Source organism: Lycium ferocissimum, unplaced genomic scaffold (assembly GCF_029784015.1).
Source record: "Lycium ferocissimum isolate CSIRO_LF1 unplaced genomic scaffold, AGI_CSIRO_Lferr_CH_V1 ctg383___fragment_3, whole genome shotgun sequence".
Lineage (NCBI taxonomy): Eukaryota > Viridiplantae > Streptophyta > Magnoliopsida > Solanales > Solanaceae > Lycium > Lycium ferocissimum.
The window spans coordinates 1,144-28,831 of record NW_026725506.1 but is presented as its reverse complement, the minus strand read 5'-3'; the positions used below and the strand labels follow the sequence as shown (position 1 = coordinate 28,831).

Below are 27,688 nucleotides of genomic sequence, written 5' to 3'. Positions count from 1 at the left end.
AAAATACTAAATATTCTTACAAGATAACTGGAGATAACCCAATTACAGATACATCATTTTCTAACCTTATATTCAATATTTACATCATACCAAAAAAAAAAAAAAAAAAAGGTAAAATACTAAATATTCTTATAAGATAACCCAATTACATATACATCATTTTCTTACCTTATATTCAATATTTATACAAAAAAAAAAAAAAAAAAAAAAAAAATGGTAAAATACTAAATATTCTTATAAGATCACTCAATTACTAATTACTTAATTAAGACAAAAGTATAATTACTCTCCGCCTCTTCTTTTTGTGTCCCTTTAGAAGACATCTTTGTCTTTACTTTCTTTAAAATAAAATAAAATAAATCTTTTTTCATTCTTTTTGTTGGATTTTCAACCATTTTCAATCTCTATCTGTCTTCATCTTTAACCCCTTACATTTAAATATTCTTGATTTTAAAACCCCTTTTTTTAATTTTTCTTAATTGCACTTTTTTTGCTGTGCACCATTTCTTGAAAAATAAAAAGAATAAAATCTAATACCCTTTTTATAGTTGAATTAATTTGCTGCAAAACTGTTGTGTATAGACATGGCTGTGATGGATGAAATTGGAGTCGATATCAGGTTAGAACCTTTTAATTTTTTTTTTTATTTGCATTATTTTTTTATTTTTATTTTTTTTTAATTGAGTTATGATGTTATTTGAGCTTTGTTATTGTGTTTGGACAAGTTTTGTGAAGGGTTTTATGAGTTCTGGTCATTTGTGTGTATGTTACTTAAATTTTTTGTAATTTGAGAATTTGGGTATTTGAGGTTCTTGCATTAGCAATATTAAAAATTGATTTTTTTTTTAAATTTTTTAAATTTTTTTTTTTCCTTAAAAATTGAATCTTGGATTGGAAAGAATGAGTCTTTTGTGTTTTGCCAGTGTGAGTTTGTTGCTTTCTGTGGCTAGCTTGATTTGGGTAAGTTTTTATGTTTTTAATCTTGAAGGTTTTTTTTTACCCCTTTGCAAACTGCTTCATCATGGCTTAGTCGCTTTCGTTATTTTCATTTCCATATCGCTTTGAATTTCTTGGCCTTATCTGACCTCTGTTTATGCTTTCTATTGAGCCGAGGGTCTTTCGGAAATGTACTGGCCCTACCTTTGTAGGAGTAGGTCTCGCGTACACTCGCTCTCTCCCCAAACCCCACGTTGTGGGATTTCACTGGATTGTTGTTGTAATCTTGAAGGGTTTTTTGAGTTTTGATCATTTGTGTATGTTAAGTTTTTTTTTTTTAATTAGTATTTGAGGATTTGGGTATGTGAGAACTAACTTGAAAGTGGAGTTTTTGGTAGATTTTTGTTCAATTGCTGAAGTTGAGCAAGGTTCCTGCGTGTGTTGCTCAGACTCTTCAAAAATGTCAACGGGTGTGTGTCCGATTCTCCAAAAGTAAGTATTGTATTTTTGGAGAATCCAACACGGGTGCGACATCGAACATGAAGAGTCCGTGCAACTTAGGTTCTTGAAGCAATAACCAACAACTTACCTAGTGTAATCCCACAAGTAGGATCTAGGGAGGGTAGAGTGTACGCAGACCTTATCCCTACCTTGGTAGGTAGAGAGATTGTTTCCGGTTAAAAATTGAATCTTGGATTACATTTACCTTCTCAAAAAAATTGAATCTTGGATATGTTTTATTTGCTCTCTCTCGTCATTTTTGTTTATTTTCTATTGTCTTTTTTAATTGTAATGTATTTTGAGCACCCAATATCAAATCTTTGATGGTTGTGACTAATTGTTTCATCAATTTATCAGAATTGTGATTTGGATAGGTATAAAATTTATAATCTTGAAGGATTTTATGAGTTCAGATCGTTTGTAGTACATGGTACTTAAATTTTTGTAGTATGTGAGAATTTGAGTACGTGTGCAATAACTTGAAAGTGGAGTTTTTGGTCTTGATTTTTGTTCAGTTGCTGGAAATTGGATAAGGTTCCTGCATTAGCAATCTTAAAAATTGAATCGTGGATGGGAAAGAACGAGTCTTGTGTGTTTTGCCAGTGTGAATTTGTTGCTTTGTGTGGTTAGCTTGGTGGGAAGTAGTTACCCATGGAATTAGTCGAGGTGCACACGGTTATAAAAAAAAGTTTGTTGCTTTTTGTGGTCACTTTGAAATTGCTTTATTCTTTGGTGTTTGCGAGTCTGAGGTGTTCTTCGACAGTTTTATGTTTGCTGGTTTTACGAATAAAAAAAGATTTGGAGTTTGGATAATGTATCTCTGTTGAATAGATATAGTTTTACTGGAATTTTACTTTTGAATTGAGTAATGTATGATTGATGGTGATGAGTTCTGGAACAGCTCGGACATTGAAATGGATGATATAAAGTGCGACAACATAGAAGAAAAGGATGTCAGCGATGAGGAGATTGATCCCGAAGAATTGGAGAAACGGATGTGGAAGGACCAAATCAAGCTCAAGCGGCTCAAGGAAAAACAGAAACTTGCAGCCCGGCAAGCTGCCGAGAAGCAGAACAATAAACAAGTTACTGATCAGGCTAGGCGGAAAAAGATGTCAAGAGCTCAAGATGGGATTTTGAAGTACATGTTGAAGCTCATGGAGGTCTGCAATGCTCGAGGATTTGTTTATGGCATTATTCCTGAAAAGGGTAAACCTGTGAGTGGTTCGTCAGATAACTTAAGAGCTTGGTGGAAGGAGAAGGTGAAGTTTGATAAGAATGGTCCCGCTGCAATAGCCAAGTACGAGGCAGAATGTCTCGCAAGAGGAGAGGGAATAGGCAGTCAAAACGGGAACTCACAAAGTGTTCTGCAAGACTTGCAAGATGCTACCTTGGGATCCCTTTTGTCTTCTTTAATGCAACACTGTGTTCCACCTCAACGGAAGTACCCCCTGGAGAAAGGTGTCTCGCCACCGTGGTGGCCTACGGGGAGCGAGGAATGGTGGGCTAAAGCGGGACTACCTAAAGGTCAGAAACCACCATACAAAAAGCCGCATGATTTGAAGAAGTTGTTCAAAGTTGGTGTTCTAACTGCCGTCATTAAGCATATGTCGCCTAATATTGCGAAGATCAGGAGATTAGTCCGCCAATCGAAGTGTTTGCAGGTAGGGGTGTCAAATGGGTGGGTTGGGCTGAATTTGGCGGGTCAAAATAGGTTGAGTTAATAAATGGTCGGGTTAGTGACCCACATAAAAGTTACTTGGGCTGAAATAAGCTAAAAAGCGGGTCATAACCCAACCCGCAATTCTTACTAAGTTCTCAAATCTCGTTGTTCTTTTATAATTTTTCAGTATCTAATAAAACTATTTTTTTTCCTTATTATGACTATATATAACATATCAAATAAAAAAATGTCTTTTTGAAAATATTTTGACAAGATTTACATGTGTCAATTTGGGCTACATATCAGCCCAATTTTTTATGGGCTGAGTTAATAAATGGGTGGGTCAATAACCCGCCCAAACTTGTGCGGGTTGGGCGGGTCATGTTTTCATGGGCTAATTTTGCCACCTCTATTTGCAGGACAAGATGACTGCTAAGGAGAGCTCAATTTGGTTGGCTGTTTTAAGCAAAGAGGAATCAATCCTCCAGCAACCAACCAGTGAGAATGGGTCATCTGGCATAGAAGCACCAGCTAGAAACCGTGGTGAAAAGAAGAAACCTTCCGTAAGCAGCGACAGTGACTATGATGTCGATGGCCCCGATGATGGTATTGGCTCTGTATCGTCTAGAGACGAGACGAGAAATCAACAGTTGGATGTTCGTCCTCTAAATGTCGTTCCTCAATCTCATCAAAGTACGGAGCAAGGAGATGGACGTCATCGAAGGAGAAAAAAACGTGCTAGGTCAAACCCTACCGAGCTACAGACTCAACCATCTCTGGTACACTTTGACGAGCATAGTAACACATTACCTGATAGAAACGGTTCAGAAACACTATTGGCTGTAGAGAACGACACAGAGAGTCAATTAGGGTTACCATTACAAGACTCAAACCTATCATTGGTTCCATCAGCTAATGTGCTCCCTACAGAGGATACATATATAGGCGCTGGTCCATCACTTTATCCGATGTCTCAAAATTCTACAGCAGTCCCTTATGAATCAGGAGTGCATATTGAAAGTCAAGATTCTATTGTTCAGCATCAATTTCAAGGCACAAATGATGGACCACAAATTTCTCTATCGCATTATGGACCTCCAAACAACGGGTTGCCTTATGGACCCCAGAATTCTGTTGTACACACTGAACTACAGGTGTCTCAATTTTCTAACTTCAATCAACCTCCTGTATATCACTCTTATTCTTCAGGTGAATTTGGGTCGACACATGAGGAACACGGTTCCCAGTTGGCGTGCAATGAACTTCAGATTACGCCAAGGGATTCTGGAGTCGGTTCATCACTTCACGGAAGTGGAAATGATATCTCTGGAGACGTGTTTCAGAATAACCATGAAATGCCTTTTGAGTCTTCACTTCCTATTGGCTCGCCCTATGCTACACTAGGCAGCCCATTTGACTTGGGGCTTGATGTCCAAAGTCATTTTGATAATGCTGATTATGACTTAGAATTTGACAAAGAACTCATGTCATTCTTTGCCTCGTAGACAACTATAAAAGGAAGGACAACATTTACAATGTGAGTGTTACTGAAACTATTTTCCCTCTTTCATTCGTTTTGTTTTTAATTTTTCTCATTACAAGAACTTCTCTGCAGGAAGGCGGTAAAGGTTGCAACAAGTCTTTCTCTCATAAAATCAGAAGGTTGACAGTAAGTTATGAACTTAGTTTTCTTATCCAGAAGTCAGATGTAAATCCAGTGACAGCAAACTCAATTTTTTGCGACGTTGAAGAAAGTGCTACATGCAAATGAGTTAGTTCCGTAAGTAGTAAACACAAGAAACATAGAGTTTTTATCATCTTTTTAACAAGTTGTAAACTTGCTCATCATTCTCGAAACGTTCTTGACTGTGCTACACGAGCAATGGATGTTAAGCATTTTGTTGTTACAGTAGCATGTTTATTGGTTCTTTCTCACTATAAAAGTGAAGGCTTAATTGTTGGCCCAATTTATGACATATCAACAATTCTTTCCGCCTTATAATTTGTCGTCTTTAATTCATTTATCTTTTGATTTTCTTCTACCATAATGATTGTAATTTTTCACATTCATTTTGTGACATTCATTTTGTGCTAACTTATGCACATTTGTTGACTACAATTCATACGGTATTTCTAGATTTGGTGCTTATAGATATAATCTTTTTCTTGTCTCACCATATATCTTTTTCTTGTCTCACCTCTTCTTCTTGTCACTTAATTAGATAATATTGGAAAAGGAAAAAATAACAGAGAAGTGCAACAAAACATATGAAGGCTTAAGAGTCAAAAACACACCTCAAGTATCACCTTTTTTTTGAGTTTCCTACCTGAACTATCAGGTGTGAGAGTTTCCTACCTAAACTATCACCAACTAGTTGCAAAACACACATTAACTATCAGTTGTTCGCTTTTCCTACCTGAATTATAACCAACTAGTTTGCAAAATACATTAGTTAGTTAAGATCGAATAAGAATATTAATAACAAAGAAGTGCAAGAAAATATATCAATTTTCTTGAAGTAAAAAAAACATATATCAATTCAGACAAACACTGGCAAGGTATTGAGAATGAGACGGCGAGGAATTTCTTTTCAGCAGATTGTTTCTATTTATAAAAGTTGTTTGATCAATATTTTGGGGATATTTTCGTCATTCAACATTTAGCGAAAATTATTCGTGCTTTTATATATATATATATATATATATATATATATATAAATTTATTGTATACTATTACTTAAGATTATAATAAAAACTCATAAACTTCAAATGTTAAATCCAACGAACCAATTTGTTTCAAATTTGGAAGTATTACCATTGATACTTGCAATTGATCGATGGAGATGCTTTTGAATTATTGGTTGTTACGAAAAACAATTTTATGTATCATTTGAACTCAATAAGAAGTGGGGTTTGTGCACACAAACTTGTAAGTGAATTCATTAGCAATCGCCATTAGGTATTGCAGTAACACTTGTCGGTGTGATCCGAATTAATCGAGTCGCAAAATAGATATCAAATATTGAGTGAGAAAAAAAAAAAAAAACTCTCTACACTTCTTAATAAATGGCAACTCTAAGCATCATAAATTATTTCTAATTTTTAAGTCAACACAGACTTAGACAAACTTAAATTGAACAACATGATTACATGAAACTTGAAAATTAATATAGATTTGGTTTGCTTAATATTGAGACATATATATTATTGTTGTTATATTATGACATAAAGTTCCAGTTTTGGAGTTTGTTAATACTTGGAACATCTCTTAAAGCTTGTTTAGCCAAGCTTCTAGATATATTATATTAGTTATATTCAAAAGTTTTGGAGTTTTTTTTTCTTTTTTTTTTTTCAAAAAGTGTTTTTTTTTATTTTTATTTTAGAGAGACGAGGTGTTTGATCAAGCTTTTTTGAAAAAAAAAATTTTGTAAGTATTTTTTGAGTTGTAAGTTGGTTTTTCGGAAAATTTGAAAAAACTATTTTTTTCCTAGAAGCATTTTTTGAACTTTGGCCAAAGTAGTAATTGCTTATCTAATATTGATTAAAGTGGTCTTCAAATTATTTAGTGTTCGACTTTGGTTGAAACAATTAAAGTTGTCAATGAACTGATTTCACTAGCACAATAGCCAAACACAAACTGCTACTATTCAAAAGTTTTGTTTTAGAACACTTTCTCAAAATAAGCAGATTTTAAAAATTTTGCCAAACAACCCATTATTCTCAAGATTTGGTGCCTTTGGTTTGCTCATGTTATAAAATCATATCTTGGTAAACCTTTGGTTTTGCTTTTGTTAAATGGGTGGTTTTTATAATCAAATAGCAATAGCTGGTGACTTTGGGAGATTATTTCCACAAGCTGGGTGACTTTATTGTCCTAGAAAATATAAAGTGACTTTGATGGGTTATTTTTATTAGTTAGAGATCATTTAAGGTATTAACCAGGAGAACTTGGGTCTTCAAAAACTTGAACTCCTATTATAACTAAAAACTATCTTTTTATTCTGTCATAATTGTGATTTACTTCGAAAAGCATTTGTTGGTGGAAAAGGCATTTACCATATTTATCCTTTTCTTGGAAGAAAAGTTTTGGACTTTTATAATTAAAAGATATTTTTTTCTCATACAACATAATAATATGCATAATGTAGCCCTTTAAAGTTAATGAATTTTGTTTAGGGAGTGATTAATCTCTCAATAGTTTCTATTTTTACTTAATATTATTAGTATTAGTTTTCTCATATGGAGGTCAATTGACCAAATCATATCAAAGAATTATGTGTGTTTAGTATATTTTTTTTATTGTCTAATTTATACAATTACAAGCAAATGACATATCAAAGAATTATGCGTGTTTAGTAAATATAATTTTTTTAATTATCTAATTTATACAATTATAAGCTTTCCCATGACACCTTCTTATTTTAATCCCAACATCGTCAACCATAGCCAAATCCAATAATTAATCCACCTAATCATGGCACACAACTTGCAATAATTAAAAGGTATAGAACATGGTTTGCTATTTCCTTTTCCGTCCCAGCAACAACTAGCTAGCCGTCACCCACGTTTATGAAGACTATGTCAACTGAGCACTAAACCAAATTGGGCGGTCAACAACTAATTACTCCGTCCTAAAAAAATTATCCTCTTTTGGTTTGGCAAAAAGTTTAAGAAATAAACGAATATTTTTGAAATGTGTGGTTCAAAATAAGCCTTAGATATTTGTGTGTTTGTAAATCATCTCAAAAAGTTAAATTGTTTCTAAATATAGAAAGGGAATAATCTTTTTGAGACAGACTAAAAAAAAAAGGGGACAATCTTTTTTGGGACGGGGGAGTACAATAAATAGGAGAATGCTAGACATCTTAGTTCTATCCAACTATCTTCACTTCCATTTGCTCAATAGATACCCACTGCATTAACAATTCACATAAACTACGTACATACCAATATGTCAAGAATCCTGCACAAGATCGAGGACAAGCTTCATTTACACCACAAACATGGAGATGATATTCCAGCTCAAAACAAGCCAGAAGAAAAACATGAGAATGATGAAATCAATGCAGATAAGAAAGAGGATAAGAAGAATTTGGTGAAAAAGGTTGGGAAAATCGCCAAAAAGTTATTACATGGTCATCATAGAAACTCCCAAGAGGAAGGCTATGAAGAAGAAGAGGAGGAGGAAGAAGTAGAAGTAGAAGAAGGAGAAGAAAGTGGTTTTGAATTTGAACTCAACTTCGACTTTTGAATTTTTATTAAGCTTTAGGTATCAACCACGTTGTGTGTCTTTAATTTTTTTCTTTTCTTTTCCACAGCAAACAACTTCATTCTATTATTTCAAAAGATGTTTGAAATGTTCTTAATACATCTTTGCATCATGTATTACTCAATATATTTAAGAATACAATATGTTCTATTACTTTAATTTGCATTCCTCTTTATTGGTTTATGAATACAATTTGCTCTTAAGATACCACTCAACAAGTGGTTCAGATTTTGCAACATATTATTGTCCTACTCGTATACAACATACATATAAATCTGGGAAAATACACAAGCACCATAAACTTATTTCGAAAAGTCAGTTACACACTTAATTGTGGGATTTTTACACTATGATAATTAGGGAAAATAATTACCCGTTTTAGTCCATATATGATTTGTTACCCGATTTAGCCATCATCATTTTTTTTTTCCGCATGCCATCGTTTGCTATAGATTTTATTCTAGATTTGAAAAAATGGTAAACATAGCCAGAACTCCGGTGTAGCTCCGGCGAAGACCTTCACTGCTGCTTCTTCTTATTTTTCTTTTTCCATGATTCTTATATTCAGGTCTGTAGACATTACATGTAAATCAGGTGTATTTTTTTTTTTTTTAAAGGATATGTGTAGATTTGAAGCTATTCGGAAAAGATTTGACCGATTTCGGATGGAGTTTCATAGTTGAAGTTCATAGGGGATCAAAATTATTTTTTTATATAACTTTTTATAATTTTGTATAACAGTGTAAAAGTGTGTATAAACATCTCTTATACACCATTATATACTTTTATATAAGGTTGATACATTGTCTACAGTAAGTGTATAAAATTGTATAATGTTATAAGTCGTGCATATTATAACGCCCGGTACCTTCAGGCCAAGGTTGACCCGTAAGATGGGGATATAATGGAACAATGATGAGAAGTGTGGGCAATGCTTTGAAACCTATAAAAGGTATATGAGGGAAGTCTTTGGGAAATTGAAGTCGAAAGCTACGGTACGGAACATGTTTTCAAGTGAGTATACGGAAACATTTAAAAGGAATCTGGCAAAACTTCCGCATAAAAGCTTTAGCCCTTTGAAATACTTTTCCAACCATATAAGTACTAGGCCAATAAGAGCTATGTGCTAGGAGTTATGACTATTTTACCAAACGCTGCTGATTCAAGAACGGTTGAAGAAAAGAATCGTAGGGAATTCGTCGCGAAGTAAGTTTCTGTAATTCTAGTGTAGTTATGGGGATCGTTTTAGGTTTATATATCATTTATATATCATTAGAATCTGTTGGTTGTTTGAAGCATCTTAATATTACAAATTAAAATATTGAAGTGCCATATTCATTCTTTTTTCAGTGGGCATAAAGAGTCAGACCATCTTTCTTACGTTTTGGTGCCATAATTGGCCATTAGTTTTGTGCTTCCAGTACCTCATTATTCATATGAGTTACGGTAGAATGTGGCAATTATTGCTCTTGTAACTCTTATAACCTCCGACTCTTTATTACTCCATATTCTCTCAATTGATTCGGAAACAGCCTTCCTATCTTCCGAGATAGAGGTACGGTCTACATACACTTTACCCTCTTCAGACCCCACATTGTGGGATTTCACTGGGTATGTTGTATTCTCTCAATTGATTATCCTACTCTCCCACTACTCATCTTATTCACTTCAAGGATGAATTTCTCACCAATAAATAGAAGTCACCCTTAGCTTTTGTGGGTGGAGAAAAATATAGAGTGCATGAAATAGTAAGTTAAAAAAGAGAGTTTATTTAGTTGAAGGAAGATGTTTTTTTGGTGGAGCTTTGGACTCAACTTCTTGTCTAGAGTTTGTTGATTTGTACAACGTGGCCGGGCTATTGTATCCTAGAGGGGACAAGGAAGAAAGATGATTACTGCTGGACTGGTAAAGATTTGCTGCAGTGGGCTTGAATCTCCTTAAAGAGAGCGAGATATCCGCGCCTCAGCCTGAAATACTTTTATTTCTTGATTTTATTTCAATTGTAATCGTATTTTCTGTTGTATTTTCACCAACAATTTTAAGGAGATTCATGGCTACAATTGAAAATTCTATGATATCAAAGTGGGAGATCTTAACAAGTCATTTTGGTTCAACGGTACTCATTTCACTGATGGAATGAATAAATAATATTTTAGACGTTGAAAGTGTTTGAAAACATTCCATTAGAGTATTCTTGTCGAACATTCCATTAGAGTATTCTTGTCGAAACTATCTTTAATGTGTTGCAATCTCGTCATTCCAAAACATCAAAAGAGGTGCATACATTCAATGTGATTAGATGTTCATAAAAGACGGGAATATAGTTTACTCTTAATTTGCAACACTGTAAAGTCCAGCCATTAAAGCAAAATATTAGAAGCAGATAGAAAGCTGCACGCAAGCAGCAGGCGGATGCTCTATCTAGAATGGATAAGTATCATTCAGAATTATCTAGGTGAGAAAAGTATTTACTTGACTCGTCTGTCACATATATCCTTGGTTTTTCTTCACTCAGGTTCTTGGTCCTGGTTATGTTTGTTCTTTAAGGACCCGTTTGGCCATAAGAATTATTCACTTTTTTCCGGAATTTATTTTCATTTTTTTCAAAAATTAGTGTTTGGCTATAAAAATTCCAAATACAACTTCAAGTTGTAGTTGAAATTTGAAAAACAAGAAAAACTTGTTTTCAAGTTTTTCACTTTTTTCACAAACAAAACAAGTGCATTTCAACAAAAAAAATACCATTTGCAAAAACTATGGCCAAACATAACTCCAACTCCAACATTTCAAAAAAGGTGAAATTTTTTTTGGTTTCTATGGCCAAACGCCTACTTAGTTCTTTACTTCTTCGTTATTTCTTTTTCTTTTCAACTTTTTTGGATTTTTATCGCTCATAAAGTACCCACTTGTATGTTTCACTACAACTTTTCTGAACCTAAGTTGGATCTTAGACTCTTAGGGGTCGTCTGGTTCAACGATAAGTTATACATGAATTAATAACGCAGGAATTAATAATGTAGGGATTAGTAATACATGAATTAATGATACAAGGATTATTTTTGTTGGGTGTTTGGTTCATTGCACTAAAATTGAACACAAAAGATACCATTTGAATATTTATTTATTTTTAAAACTTAAAAAATAATTTGTTACAATTATACCCTTAGATGTTTGGCCTTTATAGGTTTTTTGGAACAAAACAAGGCCAATTTTGTCATTTTAGTTTTTTATCCAAGGATAAGTTATCCATGATGGTGGTGGGATAAGATAATACACCCTTTGGAATATTAAACAATCCATGTATTAGCTATACATGCCCCAAAATGTCAACCAAACATGATATAAAATAATACCGCATCTAATATCATGACTATTTTAGCTAAGCCTTCCTACGAAAAGAGCTCTTAGTATTATATTACCCTGTTTCTTATTCGGTTTCAAATGAGAAAGAAGTCCACAAATAACCAATAAAATAAGGCTGTTAACGTGTGAAGATTAGAAGCTTTCTAATGCAAAAACCTACAAAAATTATCAACAAAAAATTGAGTTCCAATTCCAGTCGCAAACAATACAAATTACATAAAAGTTACAAAATGAACCAGTTCCTCTTTCCAAACGTAAAGGGCATTCCCATTTGGTGGAAGATCATGAAGTATTACAAACATCATCTCCATACCTAGAGATATAGATTAGCCGTAAAATTCTTCAAGAACATCATCTCTATTGAGAAACGGCTGCTGCAAGATTGCTCACCTGCCTGGGCAGTACATCGATCAACATTATATGAGTAAATAAGTTAGATAACGGAACTGGTCTAAGCACTTCTCAGAGGTGTTTCTAATCAGCTAGAACATTTTCTTAAGCCGCTAACCAAACTAATCTTTTAATCCGAATACTATCTAAAATAGCTACTGGATGCATATAAAGGTTGATATTTTAAGACTATTGTAAGAGAGCTAATATCTAAAATAGCTACTAGATGCAAAGAAGTCGATATTTTAAGACTATTGGAAGAGATTAGACGAGATGTCATATGTAAAAGAGTAAAGTGAATCTAGAAATTCATGCTTTTGAATCCCTAGGATGATGTTTATAGTCCAACTTAAATCTAAACAGAGAATGATTTTCTCTTTACCTGTGCCTATTTGTGTGCCCTGGTTCGAGGTACTCCATTCTTTTGGGAAGTGCTTGTGATTTCCCTGCATATTTAAACTAAAGAAATCAAAATGGAAAAAGCTACATTGACCTATAGTAGTAGTTTCTGAAGTTATTTTGCCTGATATCATATTATGACTTGTAGAAACTAAGGCTTAATAAAGTGTCAGATTTGTATCTTATGTGTTTGAACACAAAGATGAGAGCTTGACCAATGATACTCAATTGAAATATAGAATAGTAGTAGCTCAGTAGGGAAGCATCTATTTGATCCAACATTGAACCAGAAAATTCAACCTTCCCGGAGATGTACCACAAATTTGTTCATTTAGCTCCAAATTTTCTTTATTTTCTAGTCAGCCTTAAAATAGATATTAAACTATAATCCAAATCTGAAATATAAATCATTTTACAGAAGCAAAAGTGAAAAGGAGAAATGACAAATTTAGACAGAAGCGCAATCCAAAATTTTACCTTCATTATGGTGCATCTTCTCAAGTTTTAACAATAACAACTCCGACTGCCTACCATATAGTTTTCTGCATTACAAAATGATATAAAAAGAAACATAAGGAAATCCTCAGAACCTCAAGCACAAAAGCGTGAAACCTTACCAACAACATGTCCCCAGAAAAGCCCTTCCATCTGAACATTGCGAACAACCTCATCCTGTTTCTTCAAATGAGTTTAGTCATCCTAAGGCTTAACGTACAAATGAATGGATGACTTTTCACCTACAAAAAGTAACAACAATAAAATGAAGCTTATTGATGATTTACTTGAGGAACATATTTTCCACATTCAACTTCTATGGTGTTTTGCATTTTCTTTCTACAGGAATTGTGCATTGAACACAAAAGCAACTGAGAAAGAAATATTAAAGCTCACTCTCTTTCTTCTTGGTAGATACCTTACCAGCCTCCCTTGTTTTTGCTGCCTTCTTTTCTCCCCTGTCTCCTTCAAAGAAATCAGAATCATCATCATCATGGCATTATTGGCTAGCTGCATAATCCAATGTGTCAAACTACGCTTGTTCACGGAGAAAATAAACATTAATTCAAGAAATCCTACCTTCCTATTCTGAAAAAATATGTTGACCGAATATTATGTATTAAATGTTGCACCCAATATCAAAATGTTAACCTGAGCATCCCGCCAGCAAGCGGAAAAGAAATACACAAATCTCCTAACACCAAGATTAAAACAAAGTTTGTGGACTTCTTTACTTCGAATAAATTGAGTCGAACATATCATCAAACACCTTTCCTACCCAAAGAAAGATGCACTTTCGAGAGTTTAGATATTTAGATTGTTTAAATTTGGCTACAGAAGTTATTAAAAAATTATAAATTGGTTAAATTTCTCTGCGTGTATGCACGCATGTAGTTAAAGTCAAACCTCCCTATAATTGTCATTCGATATAACAACATTTCACTATAAAAACCGATTTTTCATATTTATATTTTACTTCTCTATAATTAACGATTCTCTACCTATAACATCGTTGACATTTTATTATAGTGGTACACTCTTCGTAAAATTACCTCTCTATAACAATCATAATTAGATATTGTGTAATTATATTTTGTAAGAAATATATTATGTATAAAAATAAAATGTTACAATATTTATGTTAATCATCATTAATGTCATGCACATAGTAGAAGAGTCAATTGCTAAGCTTAGATAGTCTTCAACGGAAAGTTATTAAATTCCCTTTTGCTGAAAGTTATTAAATTCCCTTTAATTGAAAGCTATTAAATTTTGTATGGACATCGAAATTTTAATTGAATTAATCCATACAAAATTTGGATTTAACTTCTAAGCTCATGTTGACCAAGTCATATTTTGGTTAATAAAGATTAATTATTGGAATTTTTACGTGTTATAACTACTTCTAATACATAATTAGTGATAATAATTACCTTTTATTTTAATTACTAATAATAACTAAATACTTTTGTAATTATATTTTGTAAGAATATATACACCTAAAAATTAGCACCCCCAATCCCAGATAAAATGTTACAATATTTATGTAAATCATCATTAATGTCACTTCCATTCTCACCAATGCACGTATTCTTTATTTATTTTTTTTTCAAAAAAAGAAAAAGAAGCCTTAAAGAGTCTATCCCATCTCCTTTGCTAAACTTAGATAGTCTTCCACAAAATCAACTTGGTGGAAGTGAGAAATGGTGGTGGTTATTGCACACGAGAAGGGAGAGAGAAAGTTTTTTAGGGTTTTGAAAAATATATGTATTTGTGTATGTTCTATGATATAACTACCAATTGTTGTGGTTGGTGGTGTATTTTTTAAGTTTTTCTATATATTTGTATATTTTGTTCAAATTAATTCCATCAGCCATCTAGAAATTTTAATATATATTATGTATTTTTGAATTAATCCATGTTACTCACACAAATTTGGATTTAATTTTATGGGGTTTGAGTTACATTAGTTAATCTCATGTTGACCAAGTCATATTTTGGTTAATTGTTAAAGATTAATTATATAAAATACATGGAGTTTGATCAAAACGTCAAATACATTAGTTATACTATCAAATTGGGTAAATGTAATCAATATTGAAAACTTCAAATACATTGGTTGATTGATCGTGTTTGTTTTGTCAATGTATTTTCCAGGTGTTGAAGATTTAATTTGAAATTTGAATTTTTACGTTTGAATGTTGAAGAATGCATGGAAAAAAGAGAAACGTGTAAGGAAAGGGAATATTACGAGATTTTTGCGGAAAAGAAGGTAAAAAATATCTTAATTACTCATTTAATACCACCCATGTACCCTAAAATCATGTTCCTTTTTTTTAGCATGCTCATGTATTTGGCAATAAATACATGCGAAAACATACACAAATGAGCTGATTTTTAGCTACGAATGGTAATATTAAAAAAGGTAGCTACAAATGGTAGGAAGCTATAATAAGGTAGTCATTTGAGAAATTTTACCTTAATTATTTAAGTCAAAATTACAAGACTTGAATGTAATCCAAATTACATTTGGCTTAGTCCATTAAGTTGGCCTTTACAAGAGGAGCCCAACCCACATCTTTCTAGCCCAAAGCCGCTAGAATTTCTTGGAGACCAAAATATCCCCAAGCTCTAGCTCACACCTATATAAAGGGGCCACACATCCCATTTTAAAGACATCTTGATGTCTTGAAAGTGGCACACCATCTTGATAGAGGCAAAAGGAGAGCAACGACATCTACATAAGTCTTCTCCAAAGGTGTTCAACAAGAAGGGGAGTTCGAGAGACGCCTTCCCTCAAGAACAAACCAAAGTGCTGCTCAAAGTTCTTTCAAGATTCAACACATAAACAGAAGTTCATCCTTCATTTGAGAAAGACGATACATTGGTCCTCGAATCAAGGAGAGCAACACGGAGATTAGAATCAAGGGATACATCGTAATTGTACTCACAAAATAATCAATAAAATGATTTTTTCTCATATTTGTTTTATGATTGCAGTTATTTATTTTCTCCTAGCAAAATTTATTGCGAACAATCACTAAGAGACTAGAATTTAGAATTCTTACATCAAACTTGAAATATTTAAATTCTCAATTAATTTTAAATGCATATGTTCCTTTGATTTTAATTTTATCGGTATGGTACAATTAGTTATGGATTTATTGGTAATTTATTAGTCATTTCAATTTTTAATTAATGAGAAATGAAAATCAATTGAGATTTTATAATTAACAAGTATATATTGTTTTCGTTTATAACATAGAAAGTACTAAAAATAATTGTTTGCGTACTTTTGTTTATAACAGTTAAATGAGATCTAAACATCAAATGACAGTTTACATACGTAACAGCACCTCACTATAGCAGCCATGAAATTTTCGGACAAACGCTGCCATTATAGAGAGGTTTGACTGTATATGGTGGTAGTCATTTTAAGTGCAAAATAAATTTTTGGAACTCACCAAGAGTGTTGAGAAAATAATAGGTGAAGTATCAAGTATTAATACTTGCATATACAAGGACATCAATTCAGGTCTTAAATTTGAATTTGTTTATTCTCCAGTTTTCCAACAAAGGTTCCAGGAATGGATTGAAGGTTTCATCTGTAATATGATGATGATGATGATATTGTTGTCCTGTTTTAAAATTTCGAACCCCCAAACTTAAAATCCTAGCTCCGCCTCTGGCATGGTACAGCTTTCATTTTTAGTGAACACTAATAGAAAATTTTCTCAGTAACACGACTTGAATTTGATGCCCCGAACATACATTTTACAAGCATATAAAATTATAAAATAAATAGTAGTAATTTTTTTCTTTGAAACTGGTAAAATTGTACGTAATTATAAAGTCATAGAAGGAGATTGAAGATGAATATGACGAAAAAGGTTCCGTGGCACTGATCAAATGGAATGGCTGAAAAAGTTGTAAAGCACGACAAATCAGCTCATTCAGTTTTCACATTGCTGGCTATCGTGCGCTAACATAATCTGGTGTTTATATTATTTTGTCTGATTGATTTGTTATTCATTTTGCTCTAGGCATGGACTGGAATTTTTTAATTTTTTTTTTTTTTCATTCAGTATCCAATATTGTCACTCTCAAATTCATGAGTAATGTCTAAGAATGTAATACAAGTACCCTACACTTCTACAATTGGATTTCTTCCAAAAGGTACTTAAATAGTATCCCAGAGAAACTGGATAAAAAAATAACCTAGAAAAAATAGCACGAGCAAATGTTTCTGCCTTTTGGTCGTGACTGGTTGCAGGTTCTGGTGTTTGTTCTAAACTAAGTGGTCTTATTCATTCTTAATTAGTAATCAGTAAGATTTCGTTTTTGGCTATACCTACATATAAGCCCAACATACATTTCTTCTTCTTCTCTCTTTTTCTTGCTATTGCTTTTGAATTAATCTGTACGATTGTTGAGTGTGAACCTGTAAACGACATATGTGTTCTGCTGGTTGTGTTATGCACTTATGCCTAAATTGCCTTGCAAGAATTTAGCTGGTATGTGAATCTTTTATATTCATGGTCCTATTCCATGTGTTGTTGGTGATTGATGAAATAGATCTTACCATCTTCAAAAAACAAAAAGCTCAACTCTTTTACGTATGTTCGTTGCTCAAGATCATGAGGACAAATTAAATGTGTAGGACTAAATTAATGGTGAAACTTACCTGGTGCACAAGAATATGAGAAATAGTCGTCTCTGGGATGAGCTTCTAACATCTTCACTAAGATTGATGCATGCAGCCAGGCACCGAAAGGGGTCATCAGCACTCGACCACCATCACCTTCCTTCGACCAGTTTGCCAGCAAAATCAATTATGCCAAGGCTGGGCAAGTGAAATAAATCTTCGTTATCCATTTTATGCGCTCAGAGTCAATCCGTGACAAACTATTAATGGAGAAGGGAAAAAATGGCCAAGAGATATTGTTATGGCATTAATAGCTTAATGCTAGCATAATAGATATGCAAAGAAAACCTATTCAACTCTATCATGCCTCCTAAGGTTCCTTTAGAATCTTCCCTTGTTAATCATACTGATCAAAATGTGAAATCGAAAATCAACCTTAGCACAAAAATGAATGAGCGAGGAGGCGAAATTGAGTAAATAGTGTCACAATAGTGTGTGTCTTTTGCATATAGTACCAATTAAGGTGTTTGAATAAATAATCACATGTATATGTAGAATCCACAAAGACACCATTAAGAAAGTCCAAAAGAACCAGATTTGGATTCAACAAATATCAAAAACAAACACAAAAGTGATATGACTTGTAATTGCAACTCTGCCCTTTTAAATATGTTTTCAGATGTCGTTGGGAGTATTAGTAGTACCTTAAAAGATAAGAAAAGAAGCAATTGGAAACTGAGGCAAGTTTGAGCTTAACGTCACTTCGTTGTGAGTATTATCTATTCTGTTTCTTCATAGATTTACTTCCCAACTCCATTTTGTAAGTAGTTCCGCATCTTCTATATTAAGTTCTTCTAGAAAAGAGACCTGCAAATAAAAGAAATTGCAGCAATTCTCAGTTCATCCCGTAAACTATAACCAACTTATTAGATTTATTTACATAATAATGAAGAAGAAGTACCTTTTGAATCTAGATAGGATAGTGAATGTACAGATTAACTAATATCATCACAGTCAACAAAATCAGCCAGAAGTCTGCCACAAATCTATATTCTGTCGACAGCATAAAGTAACTTTTGTTTATCCTCCTTTTGGTACTTCCCAGACTATCAAGAATCTAGCAAAGATAAAAAAGAAAAGTGTCTTAACTTTCATGATGCCAGCAAACAAAGCAAACGTGAGGCGACAATAAAATTATAGCCAGCGAATGCATTTTGGGCCACCATGAGGCATAGATACATTAAATCCTATTTCTATTACTACAAATTCACTCTTCTCAGTTAATTTTCTTCAGCTTTGTTGAAGGTCGAATAAATTATTCTGGGAATACATGTCCTGTCATTTCATATGAATATTTATTTATTTAAGTTCTACTTCAGTTTCCTTTTTCTTTTACCATTAACAATTCTTGTCTTCATGTGCTTGACATCTTTTGACTCTCTTTCATTGAGAACTTTAACTATCAATTCATTTTTTTTACTCTATGACATTTAACACTCATCACTCCTGGAACGAAAAGTTAAATTAAAGTACTTAAAGATAAGAATAATGTTTGTAATGCAGTGTAGTTATGAAACACTAACCCTGAATTCATGATGTAGAATTATTTTTTATCAGAACTTAAAACGTTTATTTTAACCTATACAAATGCATGATCAATCTAAACTAATTAACAATTATATATATATATATATATATATATATATATATATATATATATAGCCACACTTAGTAACAGTAATGGCAAAATTGAAAGAAAATGTCACCCTATAAATCTACGGACATGAAAAATTAGTCGGTCCTTCACAAATGGAATTTCAAAAATCATCACAATTCTGGCTATTGACTCGTGAAACAATAAAATTCAATCTCTCAACCTCACACAAGTCCTAATCTTCATCAACCTCACACAAGCCCTTGTTCCATCAATTTCTAGACGATTCTTACAGCATTAGGACACAGAGTTAGGCAATAATCAAAACTGCCCTTACTCTTTTATTCAATGACTAATAACAGCCATGTCGAAACCAGCTGCCTGCTACTCGCTCTTCTATAATATAAGATATAGAAAAGAAAAGAAAATCTTTTTCTTGTCTCACCTCTTCTTTTGGTGGTATCGTTAAAGGATTGTTTCCATGTGTCCAAACTTTAGCAGCAGCCTGGACCAAACTTGTGTTATTTGTTATGGAAAAGCTTTCTAGTACAGTCAATCTCTCTATTACAGACATCTTCTATCACAACATTTCATTATAATGGCCGAGTTATTGTTGTTGAGAGATTGATTGTCCATAAAATAGGAGTCAAAAGTAAAAGTGGAAAATTTAGAATTTATTAATCTTTACCAACTTATTTCAAAATTGATTTTTTTTTTTTTGGGTTTCCCACCTAGTGTCCGGTATCAGCATTGGAGCCCGACTAAATCCGGATTCATGCCGTGTAGGGCCCATTCGGGATTCAAAATTGAATGACGCATAAGTAGGAGGTAAATCTTTAGCCAACTGAAAATACAAGTACTTCCTTAGGGGAAGAATGTTTAATTATCTCTGTTCCCCGTCACCCTATGTACTATGTTGCTTGGACTCTTTGGATGTGTGTCGGATCCTCCAAAAGCTATACATTTTCCCAATATCCAACACAGGTGCGGCAGCATATTTGGAGGGTCCGAGCAACATCGATCTGATTTTATCAATGAACTATACATGATATTGGAATTTGAGTTTGTAAAAGATTCTTCTAGCATGCGAAATATTTTGTTCAATATCACTTCAAGCCTAAGTTGCTTCTGTTTATTACTTCGACAACTTGCTTTGTTTTATGTTTCCATGTGCGGTTAGTACTAATAAGAATAGGTGAAAAAGTTTGATCTTTAGCAAGAGGTTTTCAGTTTGAGCTTTAGGTATAAAATTGTTTTTGTTAGGGAGCATTTTACCCTAATATGGAACTTCCATCATGAATTCGAATTTAGTTGAGCTATAATACATGTACCTGATGACACTGGATAGGAAGAAAAAAAAAAAAAAAAACTTGCCACTTTAATTCTCATGATTTAAGTTACCTCAATAAAACACATTCTTTTTCCATCTTGTTCTCTTATCTATTTGTTTGTTTATTCTTTTTGGAGCCATATTAATTTAATCTTCTTACTGCTTCAATAATTTCAAGTCCTGAATTTTCTAGGACTGTACGCAAATAAAATTCGAGCAAACTTTTTACGCAATGCTTCATTTAACATTGGTTGACATACCATAGATGTTCACATGTATTAACTTAAACTGAAATTTTGAAAAAGTAAATGAGATTACCCAAGAGTAGCTTGTCTTATAATTATTCTGAACAGTAAAAAAAGTAATTTAACTTTTAGGCACTTTTTCAAAGCATATTTTCTCCCGATAATAAGCAAATTAACTGATGTGAAGAGTAGAAGAAGAAGCTCCTTTTTATGCAGGGGCAGAAAAAGATTGCTAAGAGACCTTTTTCGGCAAATAGATAAATATTATAAAACATTACCATTCTCAAAAAGAGAGATGATCAAAAAATATATTTTGTGAATAGGACATGGATAATCGACATGAGAAATAAACGTTTTGGAAAGATGCTATTATGCACTAGTAAGTCCTCCCTCCGTCCCAATTCATGTGGCGGTGTTTGACTAGGTATGAAATAAAAAGAAAATCGGACGACTAAGACTTACGGTCTCAAATAATAATTTGTGTGACTATAAATCATTAAGGATAAAATGCAAAATTTAAAGTTTAAATTGTTTCTGAACGAGGAAGTATGACATTTGTTTTTTTAGGACGGACGAAAGGAGTGGAACATTGAAAATGACACAAAATATTTACTTTCTGTAAACTCTGCAATTTACAAGCATTACAAGCAAGATCAAAATTACTGGGTTTTGATTAATAAAGCTATAATTTCAAAAACGGAGCTAGAATTTTAAGTTTATGAGCTCTAGATTCTAAAATAAAAAAGTTACTTGGTTCACGATAAATTATTTATCATATTAATTAGATCTTTTAATACAAATATAGGTTCTATGCCAAAGCAATTGAGTTTCTGCCGAACCCGTAATCGGCAGGCTAGTGCTGCCCCTGTTTAATTTAATGTAAGGGTAAATTATTTTCACCCTTACATAATATATTATAATGTTCTTTGTGCTTTTGAGGCTGAAAAAGATATGTATGCGCACCTAAGTTGGAATCCAATAGCTCTACTGCACTATGATAGTTTTCATGCTATGGCTGCACAAAATTAACCATATATATCATGAAAATAAATACTTTATAAAACAAGAATATCATGAAATAAATACAATTTCTCTTTTGAGAACCTTTTATTCAGGATTCATAGTGTTACAACAAATGATAAATTGGTGACATAACATTCATGGATGCATTGCATACATAAAAATGTTACCAAAAGGAGACAACAAATGGACTTCGAACCTTATACTTACCATTAGTCCATATAATTGATCCAAAAAACTCTCTATCTCTAGTTGTTGCCTTGAAACTCACTTGATAGCTCAGTTTCTTCGTTTTACTCATAAATTTCAATTTTTTCGGACTCACTCGGACTCTCAGATTATCTGGTGCTGTTATGATTGCCGTATATTCTAATTCTTCGTCACCAATTCTAGTTAGCGTTCTGGTAACTTCCTTAGTATCTCTTTCCTTGGACATAGAAATGGCTATCGATGGATAGTTCATGTTAGAAGCTGAGTCATCAGTTGAGTTATCAGGACATGAAAAGTTGTTTGGAAGTGTATTTGAGATGAGTTTTATTGTTGATGTGTTATAGCCTGTAGAGCAGAGGAATTGCAGGTAGTCTGTGATCTCAGTCTCGTAAACCAAACCTGGTTTCAATGGTCCAGACATAGTTGCTACTCCTGCACCGAAGTCATATGGTGTGGCGAGGTATTGTCCATATGCGCTATTGACTATCATTGGACTCTTCGAATTGCTTTGCTGAAAAGCTGTTAAAAAGAGAGAAGATAGTCAGACCTCTCCATAATAGTCATCCTTTATAACAACATTTCACTATAACAACCATTTTTTCTGTGGAACCAATCTTTCATGTTATGTTATATTATCTGTTCTATATAGTAGCATTTCGCTATATATAACAGACAAAAAATATCAGAACAAACGACATTGTCATATAAAGGTTTGACTGTATCAGGTCCCTACCTGTGGTCATTATAGCTGATCTGATTGCTGACGGGCTCCAGGTGGGATTCTGAGACTTGAGTGTTGCAACAATTGCAGAAACATGAGCACAAGACATGGAAGTACCCGAAACGATGTTAAATACCGGTGGTTCTTGGTCAGGCCGAGTCAATTCTGTGTCATTTGAGGGCCAAGCTGCAAGTATTGCAGTCCCTGGTGCTGCAATGTCCGGCTGCAAGCACATGTCAATAGAGTTATTAAAAGCGAAAAGCGCAAAAAGGCTCAAAGGTCCGTTGGGGCTTGAGCACAAAACACAAATAAAGTGTGGGCTTTAATGAAAAAAGAAAAATAGAAATATGTAAATGTTTAATCTAAGACTAACCGTTATAAGCATGAATGACAAACAAATGGAACAAGAAACTGAAACAAAAATTGTGATAAAGTGAAATATCAATTGTTCAGTGTCGCCTCCTCAGGAGAGGCTCAGTAGCAAGGAAACGTATGTCTTAGAGCCTTGATAATGACACCGAAACGCACATTAAGCGAGGCGAGGCGCTCAACACGCTTTAAACCTCGCTTCAGAGCTTAAGTGCACCCTTGACAACACTGATGTCAGAAACCGTTTGGTATGTGATCTAGTGGTAATATTGCATAAAACATATGTAAGTAATCACGATCCTTACACTCCCTTCGGAGATATCACATAAACTGAAAGTAAGACTAGCATGGCACTGCGTGGGGTGCACAGATCGAGCAATGGTCCACAATTTGAAACAAAAAAATTAGAATAAAGAGTGCTTACTTTTAGGAGGTTTCGAGTGTTATATGCAGGGCCTCTCGATGAGAAGGAAGCCACGACAGGAGCTGGTTTGAAATTGTCTACACTAACAGTTGGTAGAATTGTTGCCACCGGGTTCCTTTTAGAAAATATGAAGGTGCAGTTAGCAATTTGCTATGTTACACCAAAAGTGTTTATTGACATGTAAAGTGAGTACCTTGTTGAGTTAATGTAAGAACGGACCTTTATGCCGTCTCCTTGAGTGATCACTGCCCCCGGAAATGATCCTATTTTGGGTGCTGTTATGAGTTCATCATCGGGAATGATTAATATAAATCCAGTGCCACCCTTTTTCTTCACTTCATCTAGCCTATCTTTGAGCGAATAGTCATCATCAAGATGTTCACAAACAATAATTTTCCCCTTGGCTTTGCTTTCGTCTAGTGAATCTGGTTCGCAGTCTCTGAAACAGTGATCAAGTTAGTCACGAGTATGTAAAAATTATAAATCCTAGTGAAGCCCCGGGAGCGGAAAACTGATACATTTCAATTTTCAATTACCTTGCATCACCATCAGAAACAAATTCCGTGTCTAATTTGACAGATACGCTGTCCACTAATGGATAAACCGGAGATTTCTTGAGATCGGAAAAGCTAATACCTCCACCCTGAGAATCAACAATGGTATTAAAAGATGTTCTTGAAAAGATAGGTAGCTAGTTGCTATATCGAACTATTGTGTTTTTTCTATTCCCTCCATCCCAATTTATGTGAACGTGTTTGACTGGCCATGGAGTTTAATAATGAAAAGAAAACTTCTGAAACTTGTGGTCTAAATAAGCGGTAGATATTTATGTGGCTATAAATCGCCTCATGAAGGGTAAAATGAGAAATTTAAAGTTAAATTATTACTAAATATAGAAAGATGTCATTCTTTTCGCGACTGAATAAAAAGGATAAAGTGTCACATAAATTGGGACGGAGGGAGTATTAAATACCTTAATTAGCTTGTTTCCGCCTAAGGGAATATATGTCTCAATGTTTCTGTCAATTGTTGTTGCAGCAACTGTGAAAATCCAAGGAGCAACATTGACAACAGTTTCTCGCAAAGGGCCATCGTTTCCAGCAGAGCCGACAACAAAAATGCCCTTCTCTATAGCATGGAAGGATCCAATGGCGATAGGATTTCTTGAAAACTCATCCTCCGCTCCAGCTGGTTGACCGATTGATAAGTTTATAATATCGACCCCGTCTGCAATGGCATCATCAAATGCTTTCATAATAGCTGATCCACTGCATCCATAAGGCGTGCATATACGGTATACTGCAATCCTGGACCCTGGAGACCCACCCTTGGCTGTTCCTTCTGCTAACCCGTAATAGGATGCACCTCCCACTGGACTCCCCGCTGCTGTGGCTGCAACATGAGTACCATGCCCGTCGTGGTCCCTAGGTGTCCCCGTAACAGGCGTTATAAATTCGCCAGGATCGTCATAAAACCTTGCCCCGATCAGTTTCCTGATTCAGGTCCATGAATGTATACATTAACATTTCTATCATAAATTTATTTCTCCAAGACCACTTACAAAACTTCATATAGCCCATATTCAACACAAAGACGGATCCAGGATTCAAAATTGGAAAAATTACGTGCTATAACGACTTAATCCCACTATTACTCATTTTAGAAATGATTTTAAATTATTACAAAATTAGCCAAATTTTCATTTGATAGCTGTTTTTTACTGTATGTATGTATGATATGACAGCCAGTGTATGTATGTATGACTGTATTGAGACGGCTAGTTATGTATGTATGCATGCATGTATGACTATATGTATGTTCGCTAGTGTATGTATGTATGTATGAAAAAAAACTGTTGCTATGTTTTAAAAACTCAATAATACAGCCATAATTTGTTAGGGGCACAAAGAGTGCTATTTATGAAGATTCCCCTTTAAAATTTATGGGTTTCTACAGCGACCTCAAATTACTGGTTCTCGTGACTCCATAGCTTACAAACTGGATCCACTTTTTGGACACATATTTACCTGTTGCAGCTGGAAGAATTGAAATCATAACCTTGGGTGCAAGTTCCTTTCCATCGCGATGGGATTGAACCGATTCCCTTGTCATTAAAACTTTCTGATTCCGGCCATATTCCTAAAATAATAGGGTGATGTTATTCAGTTTACCAGTGTAATAATAGTAGAGAACAAACCAAATAAGTGCAAGAAATTTTTTGCAGTTTTGTTCCTAGTATAGTTACCTGAGTCAAAAATGCCAATTATGGTATCTGCTCCATTTGAGGATGAATTCGAACCAGAACTGTAAGGGAAATTGTGTACCAGATCGTATTGATCGTTCAGAAAATCCCATGATCGCGTTGTGTGGAGTTGAAATACTGGATCGGGAAAAACAGAGACAACTCCGGGTTGTTGAGCAATCGATTGAACTTCAACGTCTGATAAACGCGCTGCGAATCCTGAGAAACTATTTTTGTAGCTGTGCACCACTGCATTCTTTCTCCTAATGCAATATGTATATGTATAACGTTATACTACTTATAATAGACGAACGAAAATACACGCAAATGTTTTTCAAAATTTGAACCAAAAGTGTCTAATTGGAACATTTAATTAGGAGTTCAAGTGTTCAATCGGAAACATGCTTAGTTCGATTATCTAAATAGAATATCCTGGCAAATTTAAGAGGCTGGCTATGTGTTAAGCCTATAATCAAAAGGTAAACAAACCTTTGAGAATCAGAAATGAAGCCTCATTATGTGTAAAATGTGACTTGCTCTTCAATTAGTGGCAATTATCTCTCAGAAATATCATAAGAAGCTCTTCTTTGTCCAATACAAAAGAAAGATATAATAACAAGTGAATGACATGAAGTAATTTGGTTAGTAGGGCAGTAGTGTCGGAGCCAGGATTTACTAAAAAGATTCAAAATATATGACTAAAGCTCAGTCAAATGATTGACCTCAGCTAATTTTATTGAACTTCATGCACATATGCATGTACTTGGGACAAAAGTGGTCGAAGTTAAGTAAAAATGACTGAAGTCTAACTAATATTATCGCCTATACTTCAGGCAAAAATGACTTAACTTCAGGTGCATGTAACTAAAGTCCAACTACTTGTATCTAAGTTTAGTTTTGTCAAGCTTAACTTCTTACGCCACATTTTTGAAATGGATAACTGTACAAATTCTCTTTTAAAAATTAGGTACAGATTAAGTGACGGAGTCAAAATAGGCTACCCTTTGAAATATTTATGATTATGACCCATTGTTTCAGCCCAAGCAACTATTGAACGAGCCAGCAATAACTCGACTACTTATTAACTCAACCTATTTTAAGCCGCTCTAAGTAACAACTTACCTTGTTGTCAGGGAGCTCATAAGTTGAAGCTGATCATCAGATGAACCCTTAGCACCCATGTAAACAATATAAACTCCATGGCCTTCTTCTTGGGAAGCTGCCTTGGATTCCCTTAGAAAAGAAATTAAGAAGAGACAAAACCACAAAACTAAAGAGGCCTTTTTCATGTTTGTGTCCAAAACTTGATGAAAGTTTGTGGTTTATATAAAGAGGGGGAAAAGCTTGATTTGTTTTGTGATGCTTCCTATCTGTTTCCCACTCTTTATTTGTTTAAGGTGTTTGAATCTCAATAAATATTTGAATATTAAGATATGCATTAGAAATTCATGTGTCTGAATCTGAATATGTTCTATATACTTAAATTAAGACAGTTTAATTTTCTCACATATGAAAATATGAAATTGGGATTCATTTACAAGTTAATTAATATAAAATTTAATTGAAGTATTAAATTAATATAATACTATATGATCAACATAATACTATTCGTATTAAATTAATATAATACTATATGATCAACATAATACTATTCAAATATTATGTGGGAATTGATAGTGATAATGGTTGTAGATGATGGTTGTGAGTGCCAATTGTGGATGGTGCTGGCTGATGATAGCGGTTGTGATCAGTAATAGATAGTGGCTGAAAGTAGTGGAGAACGGTTGATGTGGTAGTTGATGACCGATAATT

At 33.9% G+C, this 27,688-nt stretch overlaps 2 protein-coding genes and 2 long non-coding RNA genes across 5 annotated transcripts; 2 read left to right on the top strand and 2 right to left on the bottom strand.

Annotated features, from left to right (window-relative positions):
* The first annotated feature begins 371 nt into the window (after positions 1–371).
* Positions 372–5,055, top strand: LOC132044205 (ETHYLENE INSENSITIVE 3-like 3 protein). 2 transcript variants are annotated; one of them, XM_059434689.1, is made up of 4 exons: positions 372–619; positions 2,339–3,101; positions 3,520–4,637; positions 4,716–5,055. In XM_059434689.1, the coding sequence occupies exons 1-3, from the start codon at positions 585–587 to the stop codon at positions 4,603–4,605; spliced, it is 1,884 nt and encodes a 627-aa protein (XP_059290672.1). In that variant the 5' UTR covers positions 372–584; the 3' UTR covers positions 4,606–4,637; positions 4,716–5,055. The 2 variants fall into 2 exon arrangements, with proteins under 2 accessions (XP_059290672.1, XP_059290671.1); XM_059434688.1 differs by having other exon boundaries at positions 3,520–5,055.
* On the top strand, positions 626–1,277 carry LOC132044206 (uncharacterized). Its single transcript, XR_009412072.1, has 2 exons — positions 626–988; positions 1,229–1,277. It is a non-coding gene; the product is annotated as an uncharacterized LOC132044206 (long non-coding RNA).
* Positions 5,056–17,668: 12,613 nt separating the features above from the next.
* LOC132044209 (uncharacterized) lies at positions 17,669–19,320 on the bottom strand. Its single transcript, XR_009412074.1, has 3 exons — positions 18,623–19,320; positions 18,366–18,528; positions 17,669–17,859 (listed from the first exon to the last, which is right to left on the bottom strand). It is a non-coding gene; the product is annotated as an uncharacterized LOC132044209 (long non-coding RNA).
* Positions 19,321–22,076: 2,756 nt separating this feature from the next.
* Positions 22,077–27,292, bottom strand: LOC132044210 (CO(2)-response secreted protease-like). Its single transcript, XM_059434691.1, has 9 exons — positions 26,999–27,292; positions 25,880–26,139; positions 25,662–25,773; positions 24,608–25,127; positions 24,171–24,277; positions 23,828–24,073; positions 23,635–23,749; positions 22,854–23,064; positions 22,077–22,639 (listed from the first exon to the last, which is right to left on the bottom strand). Exons 1-9 carry the CDS (start codon positions 27,163–27,165, stop codon positions 22,077–22,079), a joined length of 2,301 nt encoding a protein of 766 aa, XP_059290674.1. The 5' UTR covers positions 27,166–27,292.
* Between the last annotated feature and the right edge of the window lie 396 nt (positions 27,293–27,688).

What these genes read in the sequence shown, in the direction of transcription:
- LOC132044205 (XM_059434689.1), top strand. Translation starts at nt 585, where the DNA reads ATGGCTGTGATGGATGAAATTGGAGTCGATATCAG. An exon ending in GAAATTGGAGTCGATATCAG is followed by an intron (nt 620 to 2,338) that starts GTTAGAACCTTT and finishes GTTCTGGAACAG; the next exon opens with CTCGGACATTGAAATGGATG. An exon ending in GCCAATCGAAGTGTTTGCAG is followed by an intron (nt 3,102 to 3,519) that starts GTAGGGGTGTCA and finishes CTCTATTTGCAG; the next exon opens with GACAAGATGACTGCTAAGGA.
- LOC132044210 (XM_059434691.1), bottom strand. Translation starts at nt 27,165, where the DNA reads ATGAAAAAGGCCTCTTTAGTTTTGTGGTTTTGTCTCTTCTTAATTTCT. An exon ending in ATGAGCTCCCTGACAACAAG is followed by an intron (nt 26,140 to 26,998) that starts GTAAGTTGTTAC and finishes ATATTGCATTAG; the next exon opens with GAGAAAGAATGCAGTGGTGC. An exon ending in GTTTCTGATGGTGATGCAAG is followed by an intron (nt 24,074 to 24,170) that starts GTAATTGAAAAT and finishes TCACTGTTTCAG; the next exon opens with AGACTGCGAACCAGATTCAC.